This window comes from Cherax quadricarinatus, chromosome 51 (assembly GCF_038502225.1).
Source record: "Cherax quadricarinatus isolate ZL_2023a chromosome 51, ASM3850222v1, whole genome shotgun sequence".
NCBI classification, from domain to species: Eukaryota; Metazoa; Arthropoda; class Malacostraca; order Decapoda; family Parastacidae; genus Cherax; species Cherax quadricarinatus.
In genome coordinates this window covers 5,095,355-5,118,576 of record NC_091342.1, presented here as the reverse complement: position 1 = coordinate 5,118,576, position 23,222 = coordinate 5,095,355, and the positions used below count along the sequence as shown (strand labels likewise).

The 23,222-nt window shown below is 38.4% G+C and overlaps 1 protein-coding gene across 6 annotated transcripts in view; it reads left to right on the top strand.

Annotated features, from left to right (window-relative positions):
- l(1)G0289 (lethal (1) G0289) overlaps nucleotides 1-23,222 on the top strand; it is a 77,429-nt gene that overhangs the window by 35,665 nt on the left and 18,542 nt on the right. For 2 of the 6 annotated variants that reach the window (XM_053784959.2, XM_053784958.2), the window contains 2 exons: nucleotides 10,555-10,709; nucleotides 15,003-15,186. In XM_053784959.2, the coding sequence (XP_053640934.1) occupies nucleotides 10,555-10,709; nucleotides 15,003-15,186 (339 nt within the window). Of the gene's footprint in view, nucleotides 1-10,554; nucleotides 10,710-15,002; nucleotides 15,187-17,449; nucleotides 17,591-18,069; nucleotides 18,551-23,222 lie in introns of those variants that run through there. The other 4 variants (XM_070095713.1, XM_070095710.1, XM_070095709.1 and 1 more) reach the window with 4 other exon arrangements.

Here is a 23,222-nt window from a genome sequence, read left to right as displayed (position 1 = left end):
AAAAATTATACAGGTTCATTGATAATATGTTATGCCTGAGTCATATGAGGTGTATCAGACCTCAAAAATGGGTGGTATAACCCTGGCCTAAGGTAGGTTAATCAGATTTTCACTTAAAACATTTCATTAAAGTGTGTGTTTACTTGCTGTAGGGGCGGTGGCAGACGGCCGACTTGTTGAAAAAAAAAAAAATATATATATACATATATATATATATATATATATATATATATTCTCCATGGGGAAGTGGAACAGAATTCTTCCTCCGTAAGCCATGCGTGTTGTAAGAGGCGACTAAAATGCCAGGAGCAAGGGGCTAGTAACCTCTTCTCCTGTATATATTACTAAATGTAAAAGGAGAAACTTTCGTTTTTCCTTTTGGGCCACCCCGCCTCGGTGGGATACGGCCGGTGTGTTGAAAGAAAGAAACAATATATATGTATATATATATATATATATATATATATATATATATATATATATATATATATTTCAACAAGTCAGCCATCTCCCACCGAGGCAGGGTGACCCAAAAAAGAAAGAAAATCCCCAAAAAGAAAATACTTTCATCATCATTCAACACTTTCACCACACTCACATATTATCACTGCTTTTGCAGAGGTGCTCAGAATACAACAGCTTAGAAGCATATATGTATAAAGATACACAACATATCCCTCCAAACTGCCAATATCCCAAACCCCTCCTTTAAAGTGCAGGCATTGTACTTCCCATTTCCAGGACTCAAGTCTGACTATATGAAAATAACCGGTTTCCCAGAATCCCTTCACTAAATATTACCCTGCTCACACTCCAACAGATCGTCAGGTCCCAAGTATCATTCGTCTCCATTCACTCCTATCTAACACACTCATGCACGCTTGCTGGAAGTCCAAGCCCCTCTCCCACAAAACCTCCTTTACCCTCTCTTTCCAACCCTTTCGAGGATGACCCCTACCCCTCTTTCCTTCCCCTATAGATTTATATGCTTTCCATGTCAATCTACGTTGATCCATTCTCTCTAAATGACCAAACCACCTCAACAACCCCTCTTCTGCCCTCTGACTAATGCTTTTATTAACTCCACACCTTCTCCTAATTTCCACACTCCGAATTTTCTGCATAATATTTACACCACACATTACCCTTAGACAGGACATCTCCACTGCCTCCAACCGTCTCCTCGCTGCTGCATTTACCACCCAAGCTTCACATCCATATAAGAGTGTTGGTACTACTATTCTTTCATACATTCCCTTCTTTGCCTCCATGGATAACGTTTGTTGACTCCACATATACCTCAACGCACCACTCACCTTTTTTCCCTCATCAATTCTATGATTAACCTCATCCTTCATAAATCCATCCACCGACACTTCAACTCCCAAGTATCTGAAAACATTCACTTCTTCCATACTCCTCCTCCCCGATTTGATATCCAATTTTCTTTATCTAAATCATTTGATACCCTCATCACCTTACTCTTTTCTATGTTCACTTTCAACTTTCTACCTTTACACACATTCTCAAACTCATCCACTAACCTTCGCAATTTTTCTTTAGAATCTCCCATAAGCACAGTATCATCAGCAAAAAGTAACTGTGTCAATTCCCATTTCGAATTTGATTCCCCATAATTTAATCCCACCCCTCTCCCGAACACCCTAGCATTTACTTCTTTTACAACCCCATCTATAAATATATTAAACAACCATGGTGACATTACACATCCCTGTCTAAGACCTACTTTTACCGGGAAGTATTCTCCCTCTCTTCTACATACCCTAACCTGAGCCTCACTATCATAAAAGCTCTTTACAGCATTTAGTAACTTACCACCTATTCCATATACTTGCAACATCTGCCACATTGCTCCTCTATCCACTCTATCATATGCCTTTTCTAAATCTATAAATGCAATAAAAACTTCCCTACCTTTATCTAAATACTGTTCACATATATGCTTCAATGTAAACTTGATCTACACATCCCCTACCCACTCTGAAGCCTCCCTGCTCATCTGCAATTCTACATTCTGTCTTACCTCTAATTCTTTCAATTATAACCCTACCGTATACTTTTCCTGGTATACTCAGTAAACTTATTCTTCTATAATTTTTACAATGTCTTTTGTCCCCTTTCCCTTTATATAAAGGGACTATACATGCTCTCTGCCAATCCCTAGGTACCTTCCCCTCTTTCATACATTTATTAAACAAAAGTACCAACCACTCCAACACTATATCCCCCCCTGCTTTTAACATTTCTGTCATGATCCCATCAGTTCCAGCTGCTTTACCCCCTTTCATTCTAAGTAATGCCTCACGTACCTCCACCACACTTACATTCTGCTCTTCTTCACTCCTAAAAGATGGTATACCTCCCTGGCCAGTGCGTGAAATTACCGCCTCCCTTTCTTCCTCAACATTTAAAAGTTCCTCAAAATATTCTCGCCATCTACCTAATACCTCCCTCTCCCCATCTACTAACTCCCCTACTCTGTTTTTAACTGACAAATCCATACTTTCCCTAGGCTTTCTTAACTTGTTTAACTCACTCCAAAATTTTTTCTTGTTTTCATTAAAATTTCTTGACAGTGCCTCTCCCACTCTTTCATCTGCTCTCCTTTTGCACTCTCTCACCACTCTCTTCACCTTTCTTTTACTCTCCTAATACTCTGCTCTTCTTATAACACTTCTGCTTTGTAAAAACCTCTCATAAGCTACCTTTTTCTCTTTTATCACACCCTTTACTTCATCATTCCACCAATCACTCCTCTTTCCTCCTGCCCCCACCCTCCTATAACCACAAACTTCTGCCCCACATTCTAATACTGCATTTTTAAAACTATTCCAACCCTCTTCAACCCCCCCACTATTCGTCTCTGCACTAGCCCACCTTTCTGCCAATAGTCGCTTATATCTCACCCGAACTTCCTCCTCCCTTAGTTTATACACTTTCACCTCCCTCTTACTTTTTGTTGCCACCTTCCTCTTTTCCCATCTACCTCTTACTCTATCTGTAGCTACAACTAAATAATGATCCGATATATCAGTTGCCCCTCTATAAACATGTACATCCTGGAGCCTACCCATCAACCTTTTATCCACCAATACATAATCTAACAAACTGCTTTCATTACGTGCTACATCATACCTTGTATATTTATTTATCCTCTTTTTCAAAATATATGTATTACTTATTACCAAATTTCTTTTTACACATAGCTCAATTAAAGGCTCCCCATTTACATTTACCCCTGGCACCCCAAATTTACCTACTACTCCCTCCATAAGATTTTTACCCACTTTAGCATTGAAATCCCCAACCACTATTACTCTCACACTTGATTCAAAACTCCCCACGCATTCACTCAACATTTCCCAGAATCTCTCTCTCTCTCCTCTACACTTCTCTCTTCTCCAGGTGCATACACACTTACTATAACCCACTTTTCACATCCAATCTTTATTTTACTCCACATAATCCTTGAATTTATACATTTGTAGTCCCTCTTTTCCTGCCATAGCTTATCCTTCAACATTATTGCTACTCCTCCTTTAGCTCTAACTCTATTTGAAACCCCTGACCTAATCCCATTTATTCCTCTCCATTGAAACTCTCCCACCCCCTTCAGCTTTGTTTCACTTAAAGCCAGGACATCCAGTTTCTTCTCATTCATAACATCCACAATTATCTCTTTCTTATCATTTGCACAACATCCACGCACATTCAGACTTCCCACTTCAACGATTTTCTTCTTCTTATTCGTTTTAGTAATCTTTACAGGAAAAGGGGTTACTAGCTCATTGTTCCCGGCATTTTAGTTGACTTTTACAACACGCATGGCTTACGGAGAAAAGATTCTTATTCCACTTCCCCATGGATATGAAAGGAAAAGTGATAAGACCAAGAACTATCAAGATAAAATCAAAGAAAACTCAGATGAGTGTGTATAAATAAACGTGTACATGTATGTGTAGTGTGACCTAAGTGTAAGTAGAAGTAGCAAGATGTACCTGTAATCTTGCATATTTATGAGACAGACAAAAGACACCAGCAATCCTACCATCATGTAAAACAATTACAGGCTTTCGTTTTACACTCACTTGGCAGGACGGTAGTACCTCCCTGGGTGGTTGCTGTCTACCAACCTACTACCTATAATATATATATATATATATATATATATATTATTATTATTGTAGGTAGTAGGTTGGTAGACAGCAACCACCCAGGGAAGTACTACCGTCCTGCCAGATGACTGTGAAACAAAAACCTGTAACTGTTTTGCATGATGGTAGGATTGCTGGTTTCTTTTTCTGTCTCATAAACATGCTAGATAACAGGGATATCTTGCTACTCCTACTTACACTTTGGTCACACTTCACAGACACGCACATGCATATATATATATACATACATCTAGGTTTTTCTCCTTTTTCTAAATAGCTCTTGTTCTTTTTTATTTCTTCTATTGTCCATGGGGAAGTGGAAAAGAATCTTTCCTCCGTAAGCCATGCGTGTCGTATGAGGCGACTAAAATGCCGGGAGCAATGGGCTAGTAACCCCTTCTCCTGTATACATTTACTAAAAAAGAGAAGAAGAAAAACTTTATAAAACTGGGGTGCTTAAATGTGCGTGGATGTAGTGCGGATGACAAGAAACAGATGATTGCTGATGTTATGAATGAAAAGAAGTTGGATGTCCTGGCTCTAAGCGAAACAAAGCTGAAGGGGGTAGGAGAGTTTCAGTGGGGGGAAATAAATGGGATTAAATCTGGAGTATCTGAGAGAGTTAGAGCAAAGGAAGGGGTAGCAGTAATGTTAAATGATCAGTTATGGAAGGAGAAAAGAGAATATGAATGTGTAAATTCAAGAATTATGTGGATTAAAGTAAAGGTTGGATGCGAGAAGTGGGTCATAATAAGCGTGTATGCACCTGGAGAAGAGAGGAATGCAGAGGAGAGAGAGAGATTTTGGGAGATGTTAAGTGAATGTATAGGAGCCTTTGAACCAAGTGAGAGAGTAATTGTAGTAGGGGACCTGAATGCTAAAGTAGGAGAAACTTTTAGAGAGGGTGTGGTAGGTAAGTTTGGGGTGCCAGGTGTAAATGATAATGGGAGCCCTTTGATTGAACTTTGTATAGAAAGGGGTTTAGTTATAGGTAATACATATTTTAGGAAAAAGAGGATAAATAAGTATACACGATATGATGTAGGGCGAAATGACAGTAGTTTGTTGGATTATGTATTGGTAGATAAAAGACTGTTGAGTAGACTTCAGGATGTACATGTTTATAGAGGGGCCACAGATATATCAGATCACTTTCTAGTTGTAGCTACACTGAGAGTAAAAGGTAGATGGGATACAAGGAGAATAGAAGCATCAGGGAAGAGAGAGGTGAAGGTTTATAAACTAAAAGAGGAGGCAGTTAGGGTAAGATATAAACAGCTATTGGAGGATAGATGGGCTAATGAGAGCATAGGCAATGGGGTCGAAGAGGTATGGGGTAGGTTTAAAAATGTAGTGTTAGAGTGTTCAGCAGAAGTTTGTGGTTACAGGAAAGTGGGTGCAGGAGGGAAGAGGAGCGATTGGTGGAATGATGATGTAAAGAGAGTAGTAAGGGAGAAAAAGTTAGCATATGAGAAGTTTTTACAAAGTAGAAGTGATGCAAGGAGGGAAGAGTATATGGAGAAAAAGAGAGAGGTTAAGAGAGTGGTGAAGCAATGTAAAAAGAGAGCAAATGAGAGAGTGGGTGAGATGTTATCAACAAATTTTGTTGAAAATAAGAAAAAGTTTTGGAGTGAGATTAACAAGTTAAGAAAGCCTAGAGAACAAATGGATTTGTCAGTTAAAAATAGGAGAGGAGAGTTATTAAATGGAGAGTTAGAGGTATTGGGAAGATGGAGGGAATATTTTGAGGAATTGTTAAATGTTGATGAAGATAGGGAAGCTGTGATTTCGTGTATAGGGCAAGGAGGAATAACATCTTGTAGGAGTGAGGAAGAGCCAGTTGTGAGTGTGGGGGAAGTTCGTGAGGCAGTAGGTAAAATGAAAGGGGGTAAGGCAGCCGGGATTGATGGGTTAAAGATAGAAATGTTAAAAGCAGGTGGGGATATAGTTTTGGAGTGGTTGGTGCAATTATTTAATAAATGTATGGAAGAGGGTAAGGTACCTAGGGATTGGCAGAGAGCATGCATAGTTCCTTTGTATAAAGGCAAAGGGGATAAAAGAGAGTGCAAAAATTATAGGGGGATAAGTCTGTTGAGTGTACCTGGTAAAGTGTATGGTAGAGTTATAATTGAAAGAATTAAGAGTAAGACGGAGAATAGGATAGCAGATGAACAAGGAGGCTTTAGGAAAGGTAGGGGGTGTGTGGACCAGGTGTTTACAGTGAAACATATAAGTGAACAGTATTTAGATAAGGCTAAAGAGGTCTTTGTGGCATTTATGGATTTGGAAAAGGCGTATGACAGGGTGGATAGGGGGGCAATGTGGCAGATGTTGCAAGTGTATGGTGTAGGAGGTAGGTTACTGAAAGCAGTGAAGAGTTTTTACGAGGACAGTGAGGCTCAAGTTAGAGTATGTAGGAAAGAGGGAAATTTTTTCCCAGTAAAAGTAGGCCTTAGACAAGGATGTGTGATGTCACCGTGGTTGTTTAATATATTTATAGATGGGGTTGTAAGAGAAGTAAATGCGAGGGTCTTGGCAAGAGGCGTGGAGTTAAAAGATAAAGAATCACACACAAAGTGGGAGTTGTCACAGCTGCTCTTTGCTGATGACACTGTGCTCTTGGGTGATTCTGAAGAGAAGCTGCAGAGATTGGTGGATGAATTTGGTAGGGTGTGCAAAAGAAGAAAATTAAAGGTGAATACAGGAAAGAGTAAGGTTATGAGGATAACAAAAAGATTAGGTGATGAAAGATTGAATATCAGATTGGAGGGAGAGAGTATGGAGGAGGTGAACGTATTCAGATATTTGGGAGTGGACGTGTCAGCGGATGGGTCTATGAAAGATGAGGTGAATCATAGAATTGATGAGGGAAAAAGAGTGAGTGGTGCACTTAGGAGTCTGTGGAGACAAAGAACTTTGTCCTTGGAGGCAAAGAGGGGAATGTATGAGAGTATAGTTTTACCAACGCTCTTATATGGGTGTGAAGCGTGGGTGATGAATGTTGCAGCGAGGAGAAGGCTGGAGGCAGTGGAGATGTCATGTCTGAGGGCAATGTGTGGTGTGAATATAATGCAGAGAATTCGTAGTTTGGAAGTTAGGAGGAGGTGCGGGATTACCAAAACTGTTGTCCAGAGGGCTGAGGAAGGGTTGTTGAGGTGGTTCGGACATGTAGAGAGAATGGAGCGAAACAGAATGACTTCAAGAGTGTATCAGTCTGTAGTGGAAGGAAGGCGGGGTAGGGGTCGGCCTAGGAAGGGTTGGAGGGAGGGGGTAAAGGAGGTTTTGTGTGCGAGGGGCTTGGACTTCCAGCAGGCATGCGTGAGCGTGTTTGATAGGAGTGAATGGAGACAAATGGTTTTTAATACTTGACGTGCTGTTGGAGTGTGAGCAAAGTAACATTTATGAAGGGATTCAGGGAAACCGGCAGGCCGGACTTGAGTCCTGGAGATGGGAAGTACAGTGCCTGCACTCTGAAGGAGGGGTGTTAATGTTGCAGTTTAAAAACTGTAGTGTAAAGCACCCTTCTGGCAAGACAGTGATGGAGTGAATGATGGTGAAAGTTTTTCTTTTTCGGGCCACCCTGCCTTGGTGGGAATCGGCCAGTGTGATAATAAAAAAAATAAAAAAAAAAATAATTATTATTATTATTATTATAGGTAGTAGGTTGGTAGAGAGCAACCACCCAGGGAGGTACTACTGTCCTGCCAAGTGAGTGTAAAACGAAAGCCTGTAATTGTTTTACATGATGGTAGGATTGCTGGTGTCTTTTGTCTGTCTCATAAATATGCAAGATTACAGGCATGTCTTGCTACTTCTACTTACACTTAGGTCACACTACACATACATGTACACGTTTATTTATACACACTCATCTGAGTTTTCTTTGATTTTATCTTAATAGTTCTTGGTCTTATTACTTTTCCTTTTATATCCATGGGGAAGTGGAATAAGAATCTTTCCTCCGTAAGCCATGCGTGTTGTAAAAGTCAACTAAAATCCCGGGAACAATGGGCTAGTAACCCCTTTTCCTGTAAAGATTACTAAAAAGAATAAGAAGAAAATTGTTGAAGTGGGAAGTCTGAATGTGCGTGGATGTTGTGCAAATGATAAGAAAGAGATGATTGTGGATGTTATGAATGAGAAGAAACTGGTGTCCTGGCTTTAAGTGAAACAAAGCTGAAGGGGGTGGGAGAGTTTCAATGGAGAGGAATAAATGGGATTAGGTCAGGGGTTTCAAATAGAGTTAGAGCTAAATTTAGAAGGAGTAGCAATAATGTTGAAGGATAAGCTATGGCAGGAAAAGAGGGACTACAAATGTATAAATTCAAGGATTATGTGGAGTAAAATAAAGATTGGATGTGAAAAGTGGGTTATAGTAAATGTGTATGCACCTGGAGAAGAGAGAAATGTAGAGGAGAGAGAGATTCTGGGAAATGTTGAGTGAATGCGTGGGGAGTTTTGAATCAAGTGTGAGAGTAATGGTGGTTGGGGATTTCAATGCTAAAGTGGGTAAAAATCTTATGGAGGGAGTAGTAAGTAAATTTGGGGTGGTGGTTGGTACTTTTGTTTAATAAATGTATGAAAGAGGGGAAGGTACCTAGGGATTGGCAGAGAGCGTGTATAGTCCCTTTATATAAAGGGAAAGTGGACAATAGAGATTGTAAAAAATTATAGAGGAATAAGTTTACTGAGTATACCAGGAAAAGTATACGGTAGGGTTATAATTTTTTTGAAAGAATTAGAGGTAAGACAGAATGTAGGATTGCGGATGAGCAGGGAGGCTTCAGAGTGGGTAGGGGATGTGTAGATCAAGTGTTTACATTGAAGCATATATGTGAACAGTATTTAGATAAAGGTAGGGAAATTTTTATTGCATTTATGGATTTAGAAAAGGCATATGATAGAGTGGATAGAGGAGCAATGTGGCAGATGTTGCAAGTATATGGAATAGGTGGTAAGTTACTAAATGCTGTTAAGAGTTTTTATGAGGATAATGAGGCTCAGGTTAGGGTGTGTAGAAGAGAGGGAGAGTACTTCCTGGTAAAAGTAGGTCTTAGACAGGGATGTGTAATGTCACCATGGTTGTTTAATATATTTATAGATGGGGTTGTAAAAGAAGTAAATGCTAGGGTGTTCGGGAGAGGGGTGGGGCTAAATTATGGGGAATCAAATTCAAAATGGGAATTGACACAGTTACTTTTTGCTGATGATACTGTGCTTATGGGAGATTCTAAAGAAAAATTACAAAGGTTAGTGGATGAGTTTGAGAATGTGTGTAAAGGTAGAAAGTTGAAAGTGAACATAGAAAAGAGTAAGGTGATGAGGGTATCAAATGATTTAGATAAAGAAAAATTGGATATCAAATTGGGGAGGAGGAGTATGGAAGAAGCGAATGTTTTCAGATACTTGGGAGTTGACGTGTCGGCGGATGGATTTATGAAGGATGAGGTTAATCATAGAATTGATGAGGGAAAAAAGGTGAGTGGTGCGTTGAGGTATATGTGGAGTCAAAAAACGTTATCTATGGAGGCAAAGAAGGGAATGTATGAAAGTATAGTAGTACCAACACTCTTATATGGATGTGAAGCTTGGGTGGTAAATGCAGCAGCGAGGAGACGGTTGGAGGCAGTGGAGATGTCCTGTCTAAGGGTAATGTGTGGTGTAAATATTATGCAGAAAATTCGGAGTGTGGAAATTAGGAGAAGGTGTGGAGTTAATAAAAGCATTAGTCAGAGGGCAGAAGAGGGGTTGTTGAGGTGGTTTGGTCATTAGAGAGAATGGATCAAAGTAGAATGACATGGAAAGCATATAAATCAATAGGGGAAGGAAGGAGGGGTAGGGGTCGTCCTCGAAAGGGTTGGAAAGAGGGGGTAAAGGAGGTTTTGTGGGCGAGGGGCTTGGACTTCCAGCAAGCGTGCATGAGTGTGTTAGATAGGAGTGAATGGAGACGAATGATACTTGGGACCTAACGATCTGTTGGAGTGTGAGCAGGGTAATATTTAGTGAAGGGATTCAAGGAAACCGGTTATTTTCATATAGTCGGACTTGAGTCCTGGAAATGGGAAGTACAATGCCTGCACTTTAAAGGAGGGGTTTTGGGATATTGGCAGTTTGGAGGGATATGTTGTGTATCTTTATACGTATATGCTTCTAAACTGTTGTATTCTGAGCACATCTGTAAAAACAGTGATAATGTGTGAGTGTGGTGAAAGTGTTGAATGATGAAAGTATTTTCTTTTTGGGGATTTTCTTTCTTTTTTGGGTCACCCTGCCTCGGTGGGAGACGGCCGACTTGTTGGGGAAAAAAAAAAAAAAATTATACATCCTAGACATCCTACCTTTTGTATTATATTGGGCATTAGTGTAATCTTAATTTTAGATGTGCGGCGAAAGACCATCTATGAGTATCACAAAATCGACATGAAGAAGAATCCCATGATCGGTAACTGGACAGCAATTGTGTTTAAAGCTCTTCCAACCTGTGTGTCACTCACCAGCTGCAATGACTGTTTATCTCAGAAGATCAATTTTCAGGTAACTGATGTCTTTTTTATGTTAAGTGTCATACAGTCTTTCCTACAAATTCACTGGTTTTTCCATGTTTGTGGATTGTGGCTGTCCAGTGTTTTAACCCTTTCAGGGTCCAGAGGCGAAATTTCAAAGTGTGTACCAGGGTCCAAGAATTTTCAAAAAATAATTTTGTTATTTTTTCTTATGAAATGGTAGAGAATCTTTTTCTGAAGGTAAAAAAATAAAAAAGTACGAAATTTGATGGAAAAGTGACAAAATTATGCTCTTGCGAATTTTGATGTGTCAGCGATATTTACGCATTGGCGATTTTACCATCTTTGACTCCTATTTTAGGCCAATTACAGTATTCCAGTCAACCAAATTCTGAGCTATTTCACTAGTATTACTTCTATCGATTGAGCACAAGAAATCACCAAGTCAACTTTTTCAACAACAAAATAAAGTGACTGGAAATTGGTAATTTGGCCAATTTAATGCAAAGCTCAAAATATTCTAATTTTAAAATAAAGTCCAGAATAAACAGTGCAGGAATTCCTGGCACTAAACTAACATTTCCTCTGTTCATTAGTTACGTTTTCAGGCTTTACAAATGAATTCCATTTTGATTTTTTAGAAGATTTACTGTTATGTAATAATTGTATAAATAATATCATCACATTTGTGAATATATATTAGACCCACCAGCTGTCATGTATTAGACTTGTGAGGTCATTTGTTTACTCTTGAATATTGGCAAAAATTTAACATTTCTGTTACTTTGAGCTCAGTTTCAAGCCATTTCCACTACTAAAACCAATCAAAATCATCTCTATTTCTGTAGTATATCTTCCATTCTATCAAATGAGACCAAGAAATTGCAAATACAATTATAAAAAACATACGAGAAAACACTGCAAAGTCGCTGTTTTAATCGAAAATTATGGTCTCAGTTTTTTTTCTCTCACTATGCACTGTGTGCTGCAGGATTTGTTTTATGTGGTGCACACATACCACATAGATGTATTCTCTCATATCTAGGCCTAAATTTACCGCTCACAGCTTATCAGAGTGAGCTGAGCTCATGGTGTAGATCTATACGGTTTGGACCCTGAACGTAAAGCTGTAGATCTACGACACTGACCCTGAAAGGGTTAAATGAAGGGTGCCCCATGGCCTGGTGGCGAAAGCTCTCGCTTCACACGGCAAGGGTCCAGGTTTGATTCCCAGCGAAGGGGTGGAAACATCAGACGTGTTTTCTTGCACCGGTTGTCTATGTTCGCCCATCAGTAAAATGTGTAGACCTGGGTGTTAGTTGACTTGTGTAGGTTGCATCCTGGGACAAAACTGACCTACAGTGGACCCCTGGATTTTGTAGTCATTGGATTTCACAATATTCGGAAATAGTAACATTTCTTTGTCAAAATATTGGCTCGGTGATCATCATTGAGCTCGGTAACAGTCATTCGTCCCGAACACATCCGCATGGCAACAGTGGCCCGACACTCAGTGTGCCATTGTTTATCAGCCAGTAAGCACGATCCCACGTGTTCATATGATACATTTCATATTATTCCATTCTTTTTAGTGCTTGCAACTGCTAAATAAGCCACCATGGGCCCCAAGGAAGTTCCTAGTGCTAGCCATCTCTTTGGTAAAGGGCTGAGAGAGAGGGGAGAATGTGCCTTCTTCAGTGATTCTGTGACATGTACGATACTAAAGCAGCAGGAGTTGATAAAGGCTATAGTGCCAGCCAGCGATAAAGTGTAGCATTAACAGTGTAGCAAGTAAGTTAAGTTATTAATTGATAGAAAAAGGACAGCACGAAACTGACTCCTCTAATGTTGTTGGAGGTATATATGGCTACTGAAAACACTTCCGCCTTCACCACCACTACTTAAGGCTTATCTTTCAGTGGCCCTTATACACCCATCAACATCAGCACATCATCACTTGCCATATACACCTACCATCCGACTTACGACTGAGTTCGGTTCCGAGAAACTTGTCGTAAGTCGAATTTTACTACTGAATATCAACAAAACATTTTTGTAATGACTTTATTTTATTGTTTTATTTGGTATTTCATGTTTTACTTTACTTTTTATGCTGTTAGTACTGTATTTTATACTGTAAGGTTTACGATAAACACTGTGTACAACACAAATAGTTGTTTATTTCCCAGAAATTTGGCATAAAAATCAAGGTCGTAAGTCGAGTGGTCGTAAGTCGAGCAGGTCGTAAGTCGGATGGTAGGTGCACATAATAACGTATTTTATTTATTCTAGAGTATATATCATGTTTCTATGTTATTAATATTGTTTATTATGTCTTTTTTTTTTTTTTTTTGAACAAGTCTGCCGTCTCCCACCAAGGCAGGGTGACCCAAAAAGAAAGAAAATCCCCAAAAGGAAAATACTTTCATCATCATTCAACACTTTCACCTCACTCACACATAATCATTGTTTTTACAGAGGTGCCCAGAATACAACAGTTTAGAAGCATTTTTTTTTTTTTTTTTTAACAAGTCGGCCATCTCCCACCGAGGCAGGGTGACCCAAAAAAGAAAGAAAATCCCCAAAAAGAAAATACTTTCATCATCATTCAACACTTTTACCTCACACATAATCACTGTTTTTGCAGAGGTGCTCAGAACACAACAGCTTAGAAGCATATACCTATAAAGATACACAACATATCCCTCCAAACTGCTAATATCCCGAACCCCTCCTTTAGAGTGCAGGCATTGTACTTCCCATTTCCAGGACTCAATTCCGGCTATATAAAAATAACCGGTTTCCCTGAATCCCTCCACTAAATATTACCCTGCTCACACTCCAACAGCTCGTCAGGTCCCAAATACCATTCGTCTCCATTCACTCCTATCTAACAAGCTCACTCACGCTTGCTGGAAGTTCAAACCCCTCGCCCACAACATCACCTTTACCCCCTCCCTCCAACCTTTTCGAGGATGACCCCTACCCCGCCTTCCTTCCTCTACAGATTTATATGCTCTCCATGTCATTCTACTTTGATCCATTCTCTCTAAATGACCAAACCACCTCAACAAACCCTCTTCAGCCCTCTGACTAATACTTTTATTAACTCCACACCTTCTCCTAATTTCCACACTCTGAATTTTCTGCATAATATTTACACCACACATTGGCCTTAGACAGGACAGGACAGGACAGACTATGGAACGATACTCTTCTCCAGACTGAAGGACTGACCACCTCAAAACTTCTAGGGTGATGGACTAATTACATTGTCTTCACATCTCTTCTATCAACTGTTCTGTACTCGACCAAAGAAGCCTTCTGTGTAGGCGAAACGTTTCAAAATAAAGCTACCTAATTGTTGCATATGTGTCTTGCCTAACAACCTGTCGGTATTTTATACCATTTTAACCCGTAAACGGTCCAAACGTATATATATGTTTTTTCAACATTTGAAAGTATGTAAAAAAAGTAGATCTTCTTTTCGTTTTTCTACATTTGAAAATGTGTAAAAAAAACTTTGATCTACTTTTTTTTTGTGTGTTATATTTGAAAATATGTAAAAAAACTTAGATCTACTTTTGTAGCACTACACATGTGAACGTAGATCTGCTTGGACCGTTTACGGGTTAATATCAACGATGGTGACATTACACATCCCTGTCTAAATCCCACTTTTACCGGGAAGTAGTCTCCCTCTCTTCTACACACATGTACATACATGTACACACCCCTCTGGGTTTTCTTCTATTTTCTTTCTAATTTTTGTTCTTGTTTATTTCCTCTATCTCCATGGGGAAGTAGAACAGAATTCTTCCTCCGTAAGCCATGTGTGTTGTTAGAGGCAACTTAAATGCCAAGAGCAAGGCGCTAGTAACCCCTTCTCCTGTATAAATTACTAAATTTAATAAGAGAAACTTTTGTTTTTCTTTTTGGGCCACCCTGCCTCGGTGGGATACAGTCAGTTTGTTGAAAAAGAAGAAATAAATAACCAACTAAATCTGTACTTTCTGATGTCCTAAGTGATTGAAACATTCCTAAAGAATTTTTAATTAGTGATGATAAAACACATTCATGATTGGTTTAATGTATATAGTATATATTTTTAGTTTGTACATTGTGTACCAAAAAATAATAATTATTATATCTGTCTTCATGCTCAAGCATTGACAGTATAAATTTTGATACTGCATAATTTTGTATTTATGGATTCAAAATTCTGGGACCACTAGGAATGTAACACCTGTATTTTTTTTATTTCATTGCATTAATATGTTGGTAATATAATTCTTAATCAAATACTTAATGTTGCTTTTTATAGTGCCAATGGTGTAGCATAATTGGACGCTGTAGCAACGGACTGGATCGACACAGACAGGAGTGGCTGAAAAATGACTGCGAGTCCCTCCATATTCAGAACGTCGAAAATTGTGCTGTAGTTTCTGAGAGTCCCACCACTGTGAACACCTTTGGTCATGATGCTAATGTTGAGCCTTATAGTAAAGGTTTGTATGCAGATTGGTTATTTTTCTTGTGCTGGAAATAAGTTTGTTTGACCTTTAAAAAATTAAAAAGTTGTGTGTGGCATTTTGAAGTGATGTATGTGCATGTAGTTTGTTTCTGTAGGTCTTTCTGCTTGGAATTTGGTAATGGCATCAACCAAGTTTTCATTGAAACTTTCGTATTTTGGTTGTTGATAAACATTGGTGATTTGAGAATCGAAGATTATTTGAAAGATGTAATAGCATTTAAGAGTCATTAATTTGAATTCACTAGATCTGGAAGGTGGAATATATTTAACACTGGTAATTTTGGAAATATATGTTGCTAAATAGCACATTTTTTTCTTATAACCTAATCTAAGGAAGTACAATATTTCAAGGAAATAAACTAATGTAAAAGTTTGCAAGGAATATTCATGAGCAACATATACTAGTTCTGAAAGATATATGATAGTGGTCTCATTCAATTTATTTCAGAATGAGGAAACAAACCTAACCAAAATTGAATGGTTTCATGGAAGGTTCTGGAGGGTTGTAAAAAAAAAAAAAAAAAAAAGTTTGAGTCATTATAGACAATTTGCCATTTCAGAAACTTTCATGCATTTAACTAAGCTGCAAATGAAAATGTGAAGGCAAGAAAGGAGGAAAAAAGAAGCTTTGAACAGAGGAATAGTGGACAAGAGTCAGACGTAACCAAATCTTTTATTCAAGTTTAAAAAAAAAAATCAGCATGAAAAACAGTACGAATACGTAAACAAAAATAAAAATCACTGAAATAGAAGATAAAATGTGACATGCCAGATATGAAGTTGAGTGTGTGTTGGCAGAAGAGGAAACCTTGAATACAGCAGTTTTAAATACCAAACAGCAAAATAAAATGGAGGATAATTAGGTACTACGTAATACAGGTGCACATCCGTTCATCTGAAACCCTTGGGACCTGTATTGTTTCAAATTTCAGACTTTTTTTGAATTTCAGAAAGATTCTCAATGCCGCCACATGGCAGCGTGACCCAGCACGGACATGACTGATGCTCCACACTCCATGAAAAAACTTCAGTTTTCGAAACTTTTCAGATTTCAGAATTTTGGATAAAGGGATGTGGACCTGTATTAACAAAAATAAGGCAATATGATCAATCATAATTGCATCATTGATCTTCAGAGAACATGTAGACGGTTGGATTATTGTGAAAGTCTTTGGGATTGTTGCAGGAAGGTAAACAGGCTGACATGAAAGATGGCTTACATTGACCTGATGTTAAAAAAGGTGACAGAAAATTATGAAGATTCTAAACTAAGGGCCTGTCATATTAACAGGCATTGTAAAACTGCTGGAAAAATAATTAAAAAAAGTGGATGAAATGAGAGTAAAATAAAATGGTTTGTTAATTTAGAGAGGATAGAGCAAAATAGGATGACTTGGAGGGTGTATAAATCTGTAGTTGAGGGGGGAGGGGAGGGGTCATCCTTGGAGAGGATGGAGGGAGGGGGAAAGAGATTTTTGTATGCAAGGGTCTTGGACATATAGCAGGCATGTGTAAGTGTATTAGATAGGAACGAATGGAGATGAATGGTTTTGGGGACTTGACAAGCTGTTGGAGTGTGAGCAGGATAATATTTTGTGAAGGGATTCAGAGAAACCAGTTAGTTGGACTTGAGTCCTGGAGGTGGGAAGTACAATGCTTGCACCTTCAAGGAGGGGTTTGGGATATTTGCTGTTTGGAGTGACACCTGAACTGTCGTATCTGAGCGCCACTGCAAAGATAGTGATTATGTGTGAATGGTGGTGAAGGTGTTTCTTTTTTTGGGTCACCCTGCCTCAGTGGGAGACAGATGACTTGTTAAAAAAAAGACTATTAACAATCCTCTATACAAAATTCATTAAACTACAACAACAGAGCCACAGCAATTATTCAAGAACATTGTGGGTTTAGCATTTAATTTTGATTGAAATAATATTAAAGAAAAAATTTATAAGCAGACTACATTTCTTTAGATTTTTAGAAGGATTTTGTTAGAATTCCTGGTGAGAGACTAATTTAGAAATTGTAAAATCAATGGGATATAAAATGCAAACATTGCATTGGATGCAATTTTTCTTCTTTGGAAGGAAAATACAAGCAGCAAAGCATTAAAATCCCCTTGTGGACTAATGCCACTAGCAGATTACTGCAAAGATTGGTGCTTGCCTTGAACAAGCAGTCACAGTTTTTAACTAGAAAAACAGGGTACTGAAGGGATACTAGAACATTTTTCTTCACAGAATGATAGATCAGTGGAATGGAATACAAAAGGAAGCAAGTCGTGCAGCTACTGCAAATTTGAAAATGCTGTTTGATTAAACAGTGAAGATGTGACAGCATGAGCATAGCTCTCTCCCTGTAGCTACAAGCAGGTAATCACATCAGTGCCATATATTTCCATAATAACTTCTTAATTTATTAGATTCAGGGTATTTTAATATAGATAAATTGTTTAAATCGGTTAGCCGGACTTGAGTCCTGGAGGTGGAAAGTACAGTGCCTGCACTCCAAAAGAGGGGTTTGGGATATTTACTGTTTGGAGGAACATCTAAGATTTTTATGGCAAAACAGTGATAATGTGAATGATGGTGAAAGTGTGTGCTTTTTGGGCCACTCTGCCTTGGTGGGAGACGGCCAGTGTGTGTAAAAAAAAAAATTAACTTTTGGATTACTTTTGTAAAAATCTCAGATCTTGGATAATTACGAAAGATAAATTGAAATTAGGATTTCCAGTTTATTGTTTGATTTTTGTAGAATATTGTGGAATGAAACAACTTCAGTTGAGCCAATCAGGAAATACTGTAGTACAGTGACAGTTGCATGATTTCAGAAAACAGTCACTGACTGTCTCTCCTCACAGGCTCAGTGTCTTCCTCAACCACTAACAACATCATCAGCAGCAGTAAGAGAAGAAGCAGCCTTCCTAGCCAGGATACCTGTACCAACCTACCACCTCCTCACCTGCCTCTTAATTCCACTAATGCCTCTGCTATTTTCTCTGCTTGTAACATTACTGATATTTTCAAACATGCCACTTCTTATAACCTCCCTAATATTCAAGCATCTTCTTTTCCATCTTTCTTTCCGACATCATCTCTTCTTCCATCTTTGCCTCTCGTTCTGGATGCTTCAGACAAAATTATTGTATCAGATGAGGAGTCTGATAGATTAGCACTCGCATCAGTGAGAGGTAGAGTTTGTTAGCATGGTGGCTTAGTGCATCATAAATGTAGAGCTTACTGTTGTCAAATCACATGTTTCTATGTGAAGTACATTCTCAAAAATTTGTTGATGTGGAAAAAAAATCTGAGTCCTGCTGTATCTACCTCTGTCCTTTGGAAATACGTAATAAGCATGTGATTGAATTTATACTCTTAAATGTTTAATATTCTTATAAATTTAGATTGGTTATGTACCAGCTGCATGTTTCATTTCTTTTACCCAATAAATTTTGCTTTAGTAATGCAATAATGAATGGATGCTTCCCATCTTATGGAACACCTATTGTCTGTATATCCTCATATGAGAAGCTGCAAGAGAGTAAAACAATGCCAACATCAGAAATGTGATAAAAGAAAGTCTTAAAACATTATGTATGAATTATTCAAAAAAAGAACATGGCAGCTTATTTCACTTCCATACTTGTCTTAAGGCTTTTTTTTTTAATCAATGTTGATGTTGTTACTTGCTTACAGTGTTGCTTTATAAGATGATTCTTCAGATATGTAAATTCTAATCCTGCTGCTCTGACTTTCAGATAAAAGTATACTTAAATTAAATGCTGTAAAGAGGTTTTATGAGGATAGTGAGGCTCAGGTTAGGGTGTGTAGAAGAGAGGGTGTGGAGTTAATAAAAGTATTAGTCAGAGGGCAGAAGAGGGGTTGTTGAGGTGGTTTGGTCATTTAGAGAGAGTGGATCAAAGTAGAATGACATGGAAAGCATATAAATCTATAGGGGAAGGAAGACGGGGTAGGGGTTGTCCTCGAAAGGGTTGGAGAGAGGGGGTAAAGGAGGTTTTGTGGGCAAGGGGCTTGGACTTCCAGCAAGCGTGCGTGAGTGTGTTAGATAGGAGTGAATGGAGACGAATGGTACTTGGGACCTGACGATCTGTTGGAGTGTGAGCAGGGTAATATTTAGTGAAGGGATTCAGGGAAACCGGTTATTTTCATATAGTCAGACTTGAGTCCTGGAAATGGGAAGTACAATGCCTGCACTTTAAAGGAGGGGTTTGGGATATTGGCAGTTTGGAGGGATATGTTGTGTATCTTTATACGTATATGCTTCTAAGCTCTTGTATTCTGAGCACCTCTGCAAAAGCAGTGATAATGTGTGAGTGTGGTGAAAGTGTTGAATGATGATGAAAGTATTTTCTTTTTGGGGATTTTCTTTCTTTTTTGGGTCACCCTGCCTCGGTGGGAGACGGCCGACTTGTTGGGAAAAAAAAAAAAATTATGGTTGTATTCTCGTTTCCTTGGTGGTCTCATTTGATAGAATGGAAGATATATTACAGACATAGAGATGATTTTGGTTGGTTTCAAGATGAAAAGTACCTTGCAGTTGAGCTCAAAGTAGCAGAAATGTTAGATTTTTGCTGATCAAGAGTAAACAAATCACGCCACAAGTCCAATACATATCAACTGGTGAGTCTGATATTCTTTCACAAGTGCGCTGATGTTATTTATATCATTTTTACAATAATGCAGTAGTCTGCATGACAGTAAATCTATTTTTTGTGGGACTAAAAATTCAAAATAGAAAGCAAGAGTAATATAAGAGGGGCCTGGAGACATGACTAATGAACAGAGAAAATGTTATTTTAGTGCCAGGAATGTCTAGTTTATTCTGGACCCAATTTTGAAATTGCCATCTTTTGAAATTTGTGTGAAATTGGCCAAATTGCCAATTTCTGACCACTTTATTTGTAGTTGAAATTGGTAAATGGGCAGTTTCTGGTACTCAGTCGATAGAGCAAATGGAGTTCTAGTGAAATAGCCATGATTTTAGTCAACTGGAACATTGGAATTGGCTGAAAATAGGGCTCAAAGTGGGCAAAATCGCCAATGCATAAATATTGTCCAGACTGCTAATTTCGCAAGAGCATAATTCTGTAAATTTTCCATCAAATTTCATACTTTTGGTGCCATTACCACGGGGAAAAGATTCTCTATCGTTTCGTGTTTTTTTTTTTTTTTTTTTTTTTTTTTTTTTTTTTTTTTTTAACCCTGAGTTGGAGTTAACTCTTTCAGGGTCTAAGGCCAAAATCTGAAGTGGTGCCCCAGTGTCCAAGAATTAAAAAAAAAAAATTATTTTTTCTTATGAAATGGTAGAGAATCTTTTTGTGAAGGTAATAAAACAAAATGTACGAAATTTGATGGAAAATTGACGAAATTATGCTCTCGCCAATTTTGATGTGTCAGTGATATTTACGAATCGGTGATTTTGCCAACTTTGACTCCCATTTTAGGCCAATTACATTATTCCAGTCGACCAAATTCTTAGCTATTGCACTAGTATTACTTCTATTCTATCGATTGAGCACAAGAAATCGCTAAATCAACTGTTTCAACTACAAAATAAAGTGATTGGAAATTGGTAATTTGGCCAATTTAACATAGTTCAAAATATTCCAATTTCAAAATAGGGTCCAGTATAAACAATGTAGGTATTCCTGGCACTAAACTAACATTTCCTCTGTTCATTAGTTAGGTTTTGAGGCTTTACAAATAAATTCCATTTTGATTTTTTATTCACATAATGAATTTTTATTCACACCAAAAAAATAGAAGATTTACTGTTATGCAATATTGTAATAATTGTATAAATATCATCACCACATTTGTGAATGGGGAAGTGGAAAAGAATCTTTCCTCCGTAAGCCATGCGTGTCGTATGAGGCGACTAAAATGCCGGGAGCAGTGGGCTAGTAACCCCTTCTCCTGTAGACATTTACTAAAAAAGAGAAGAAGAAAAACTTTATAAAACTGGGATGCTTAAATGTGCGTGGATGTAGTGCGGATGACAAGAAACAGATGATTGCTGATGTTATGAATGAAAAGAAGTTGGATGTCCTGGCCCTAAGCGAAACAAAGCTGAAGGGGGTAGGGGAGTTTCGGTGGGGGGAAATAAATGGGATTAAATCTGGAGTATCTGAGAGAGTTAGAGCAAAGGAAGGGGTAGCAGTAATGTTGAATGATCAGTTATGGAAGGAGAAAAGAGAATATGAATGTGTAAATGCAAGAATTATGTGGATTAAAGTAAAGGTTGGATGCGAGAAGTGGGTCATAATAAGCGTGTATGTACCTGGAGAAGAGAGGAATGCAGAGGAGAGAGAGAGATTTTGGGAGATGTTAAGTGAATGTATAGGAGCCTTTGAACCAAGTGAGAGAGTAATTGTGGTAGGGGACCTGAATGCTAAAGTAGGAGAAACTTTTAGAGAGGGTGTGGTCGGTAAGTTTGGGGTGCCAGGTGTAAATGATAATGGGAGCCCTTTGATTGAACTTTGTATAGAAAGGGGTTTAGTTATAGGTAATACATATTTTAAGAAAAAGAGGATAAATAAGTATACAAGATATGATGTAGGGCGAAATGACAGTAGTTTGTTGGATTATGTATTGGTAGATAAAAGACTGTTGAGTAGACTTCAGGATGTACATGTTTATAGAGGGGCCACAGATATATCAGATCACTTTTTAGTTGTAGCTACACTGAGAGTAAAAGGTAGATGGGATACAAGGAGAATAGAAGCATAAGGGAAGAGAGAGGTGAATGTTTACAAACTAAAAGAGGAGGCAGTTAGGGAAAGATATAAACAGCTTGTGGAGGATAGATGGGCTAATGAGAGCATAGGCAATGGGGTCGAAGAGGTATGGGGTAGGTTTAAAAATGTTGTGTTAGAGTGTTCAGCAGAAGTTTGTGGTTACAGGAAAGTGGGTGCGGGAGGGAAGAGGAGCGATTGGTGGAATGATGATGTAAAGAGAGTAGTAAGGGAGAAAAAGTTAGCATATGAGAAGTTTTTACAAAGTAGAAGTGATGCAAGTAGGGAAGAGTATATGGAGAAAAAGAGAGAGGTTAAGAGAGTGGTGAAGCAATGTAAAAAGAGAGCAAATGAGAGAGTGGGTGAGATGTTATCAACAAATTTTGTTGAAAATAAGAAAAAGTTTTGGAGTGAGATTAACAAGTTAAGGAAGCCTAGAGAACAAATGGATTTGTCAGTTAAAAATAGGAGAGGGGAGTTATTAAATGAAGAGTTGGAGGTATTGGGAAGATGGAGGGAATATTTTGAGGAATTGTTAAATGTTGATGAAGATGGGGAGGCTGTGATTTCGTGTATAGGGCAAGGAGGAATAACATCTTGTAGGAGTGAGGAAGAGCCAGTTGTGAGTGTGGGGGAAGTTCGTGAGGCAGTAGGTAAAATGAAAGGGAGTAAGGCAGCTGGGATTGATGGGATAAAGATAGAAATGTTAAAAGCAGGTGGGGATATAGTTTTGGAGTGGTTGGTGCAATTATTTAATAAATGTATGGAAGAGGGTAAGGTACCTAGGGATTGGCAGAGAGCATGCATAGTTCCTTTGTATAAAGGCAAAGGGGACAAAAGAGAATGCAAAAATTATAGGGGGATAAGTCTGTTGAGTATACCTTGTAAAGTGTATGGTAGAGTTATTGTTGAAAGAATTAAGAGCAAGACAGAGAATAGGATAGCAGATGAACAAGGAGGCTTTAGGAAAGGTAGGGGGTGTGTGGATCAGGTGTTTACAGTGAAACATATAAGTGAACAGTATTTAGATAAGGCTAAAGAGGTCTTTGTGGCATTTATGGATTTGGAAAAGGCGTATGACAGGGTGGATAGGGGGGCAATGTGGCAGATGTTGCAGGTGTATGGTGTAGGAGGTAGGTTACTGAAAGCAGTGAAGAGTTTTTACGAGGATAGTGAGGCTCAAGTTAGAGTATGTAGGAAAGAGGGAAATTATTTCCTTGTAAAAGTAGGCCTTAGACAAGGATGTGTGATGTCACCGT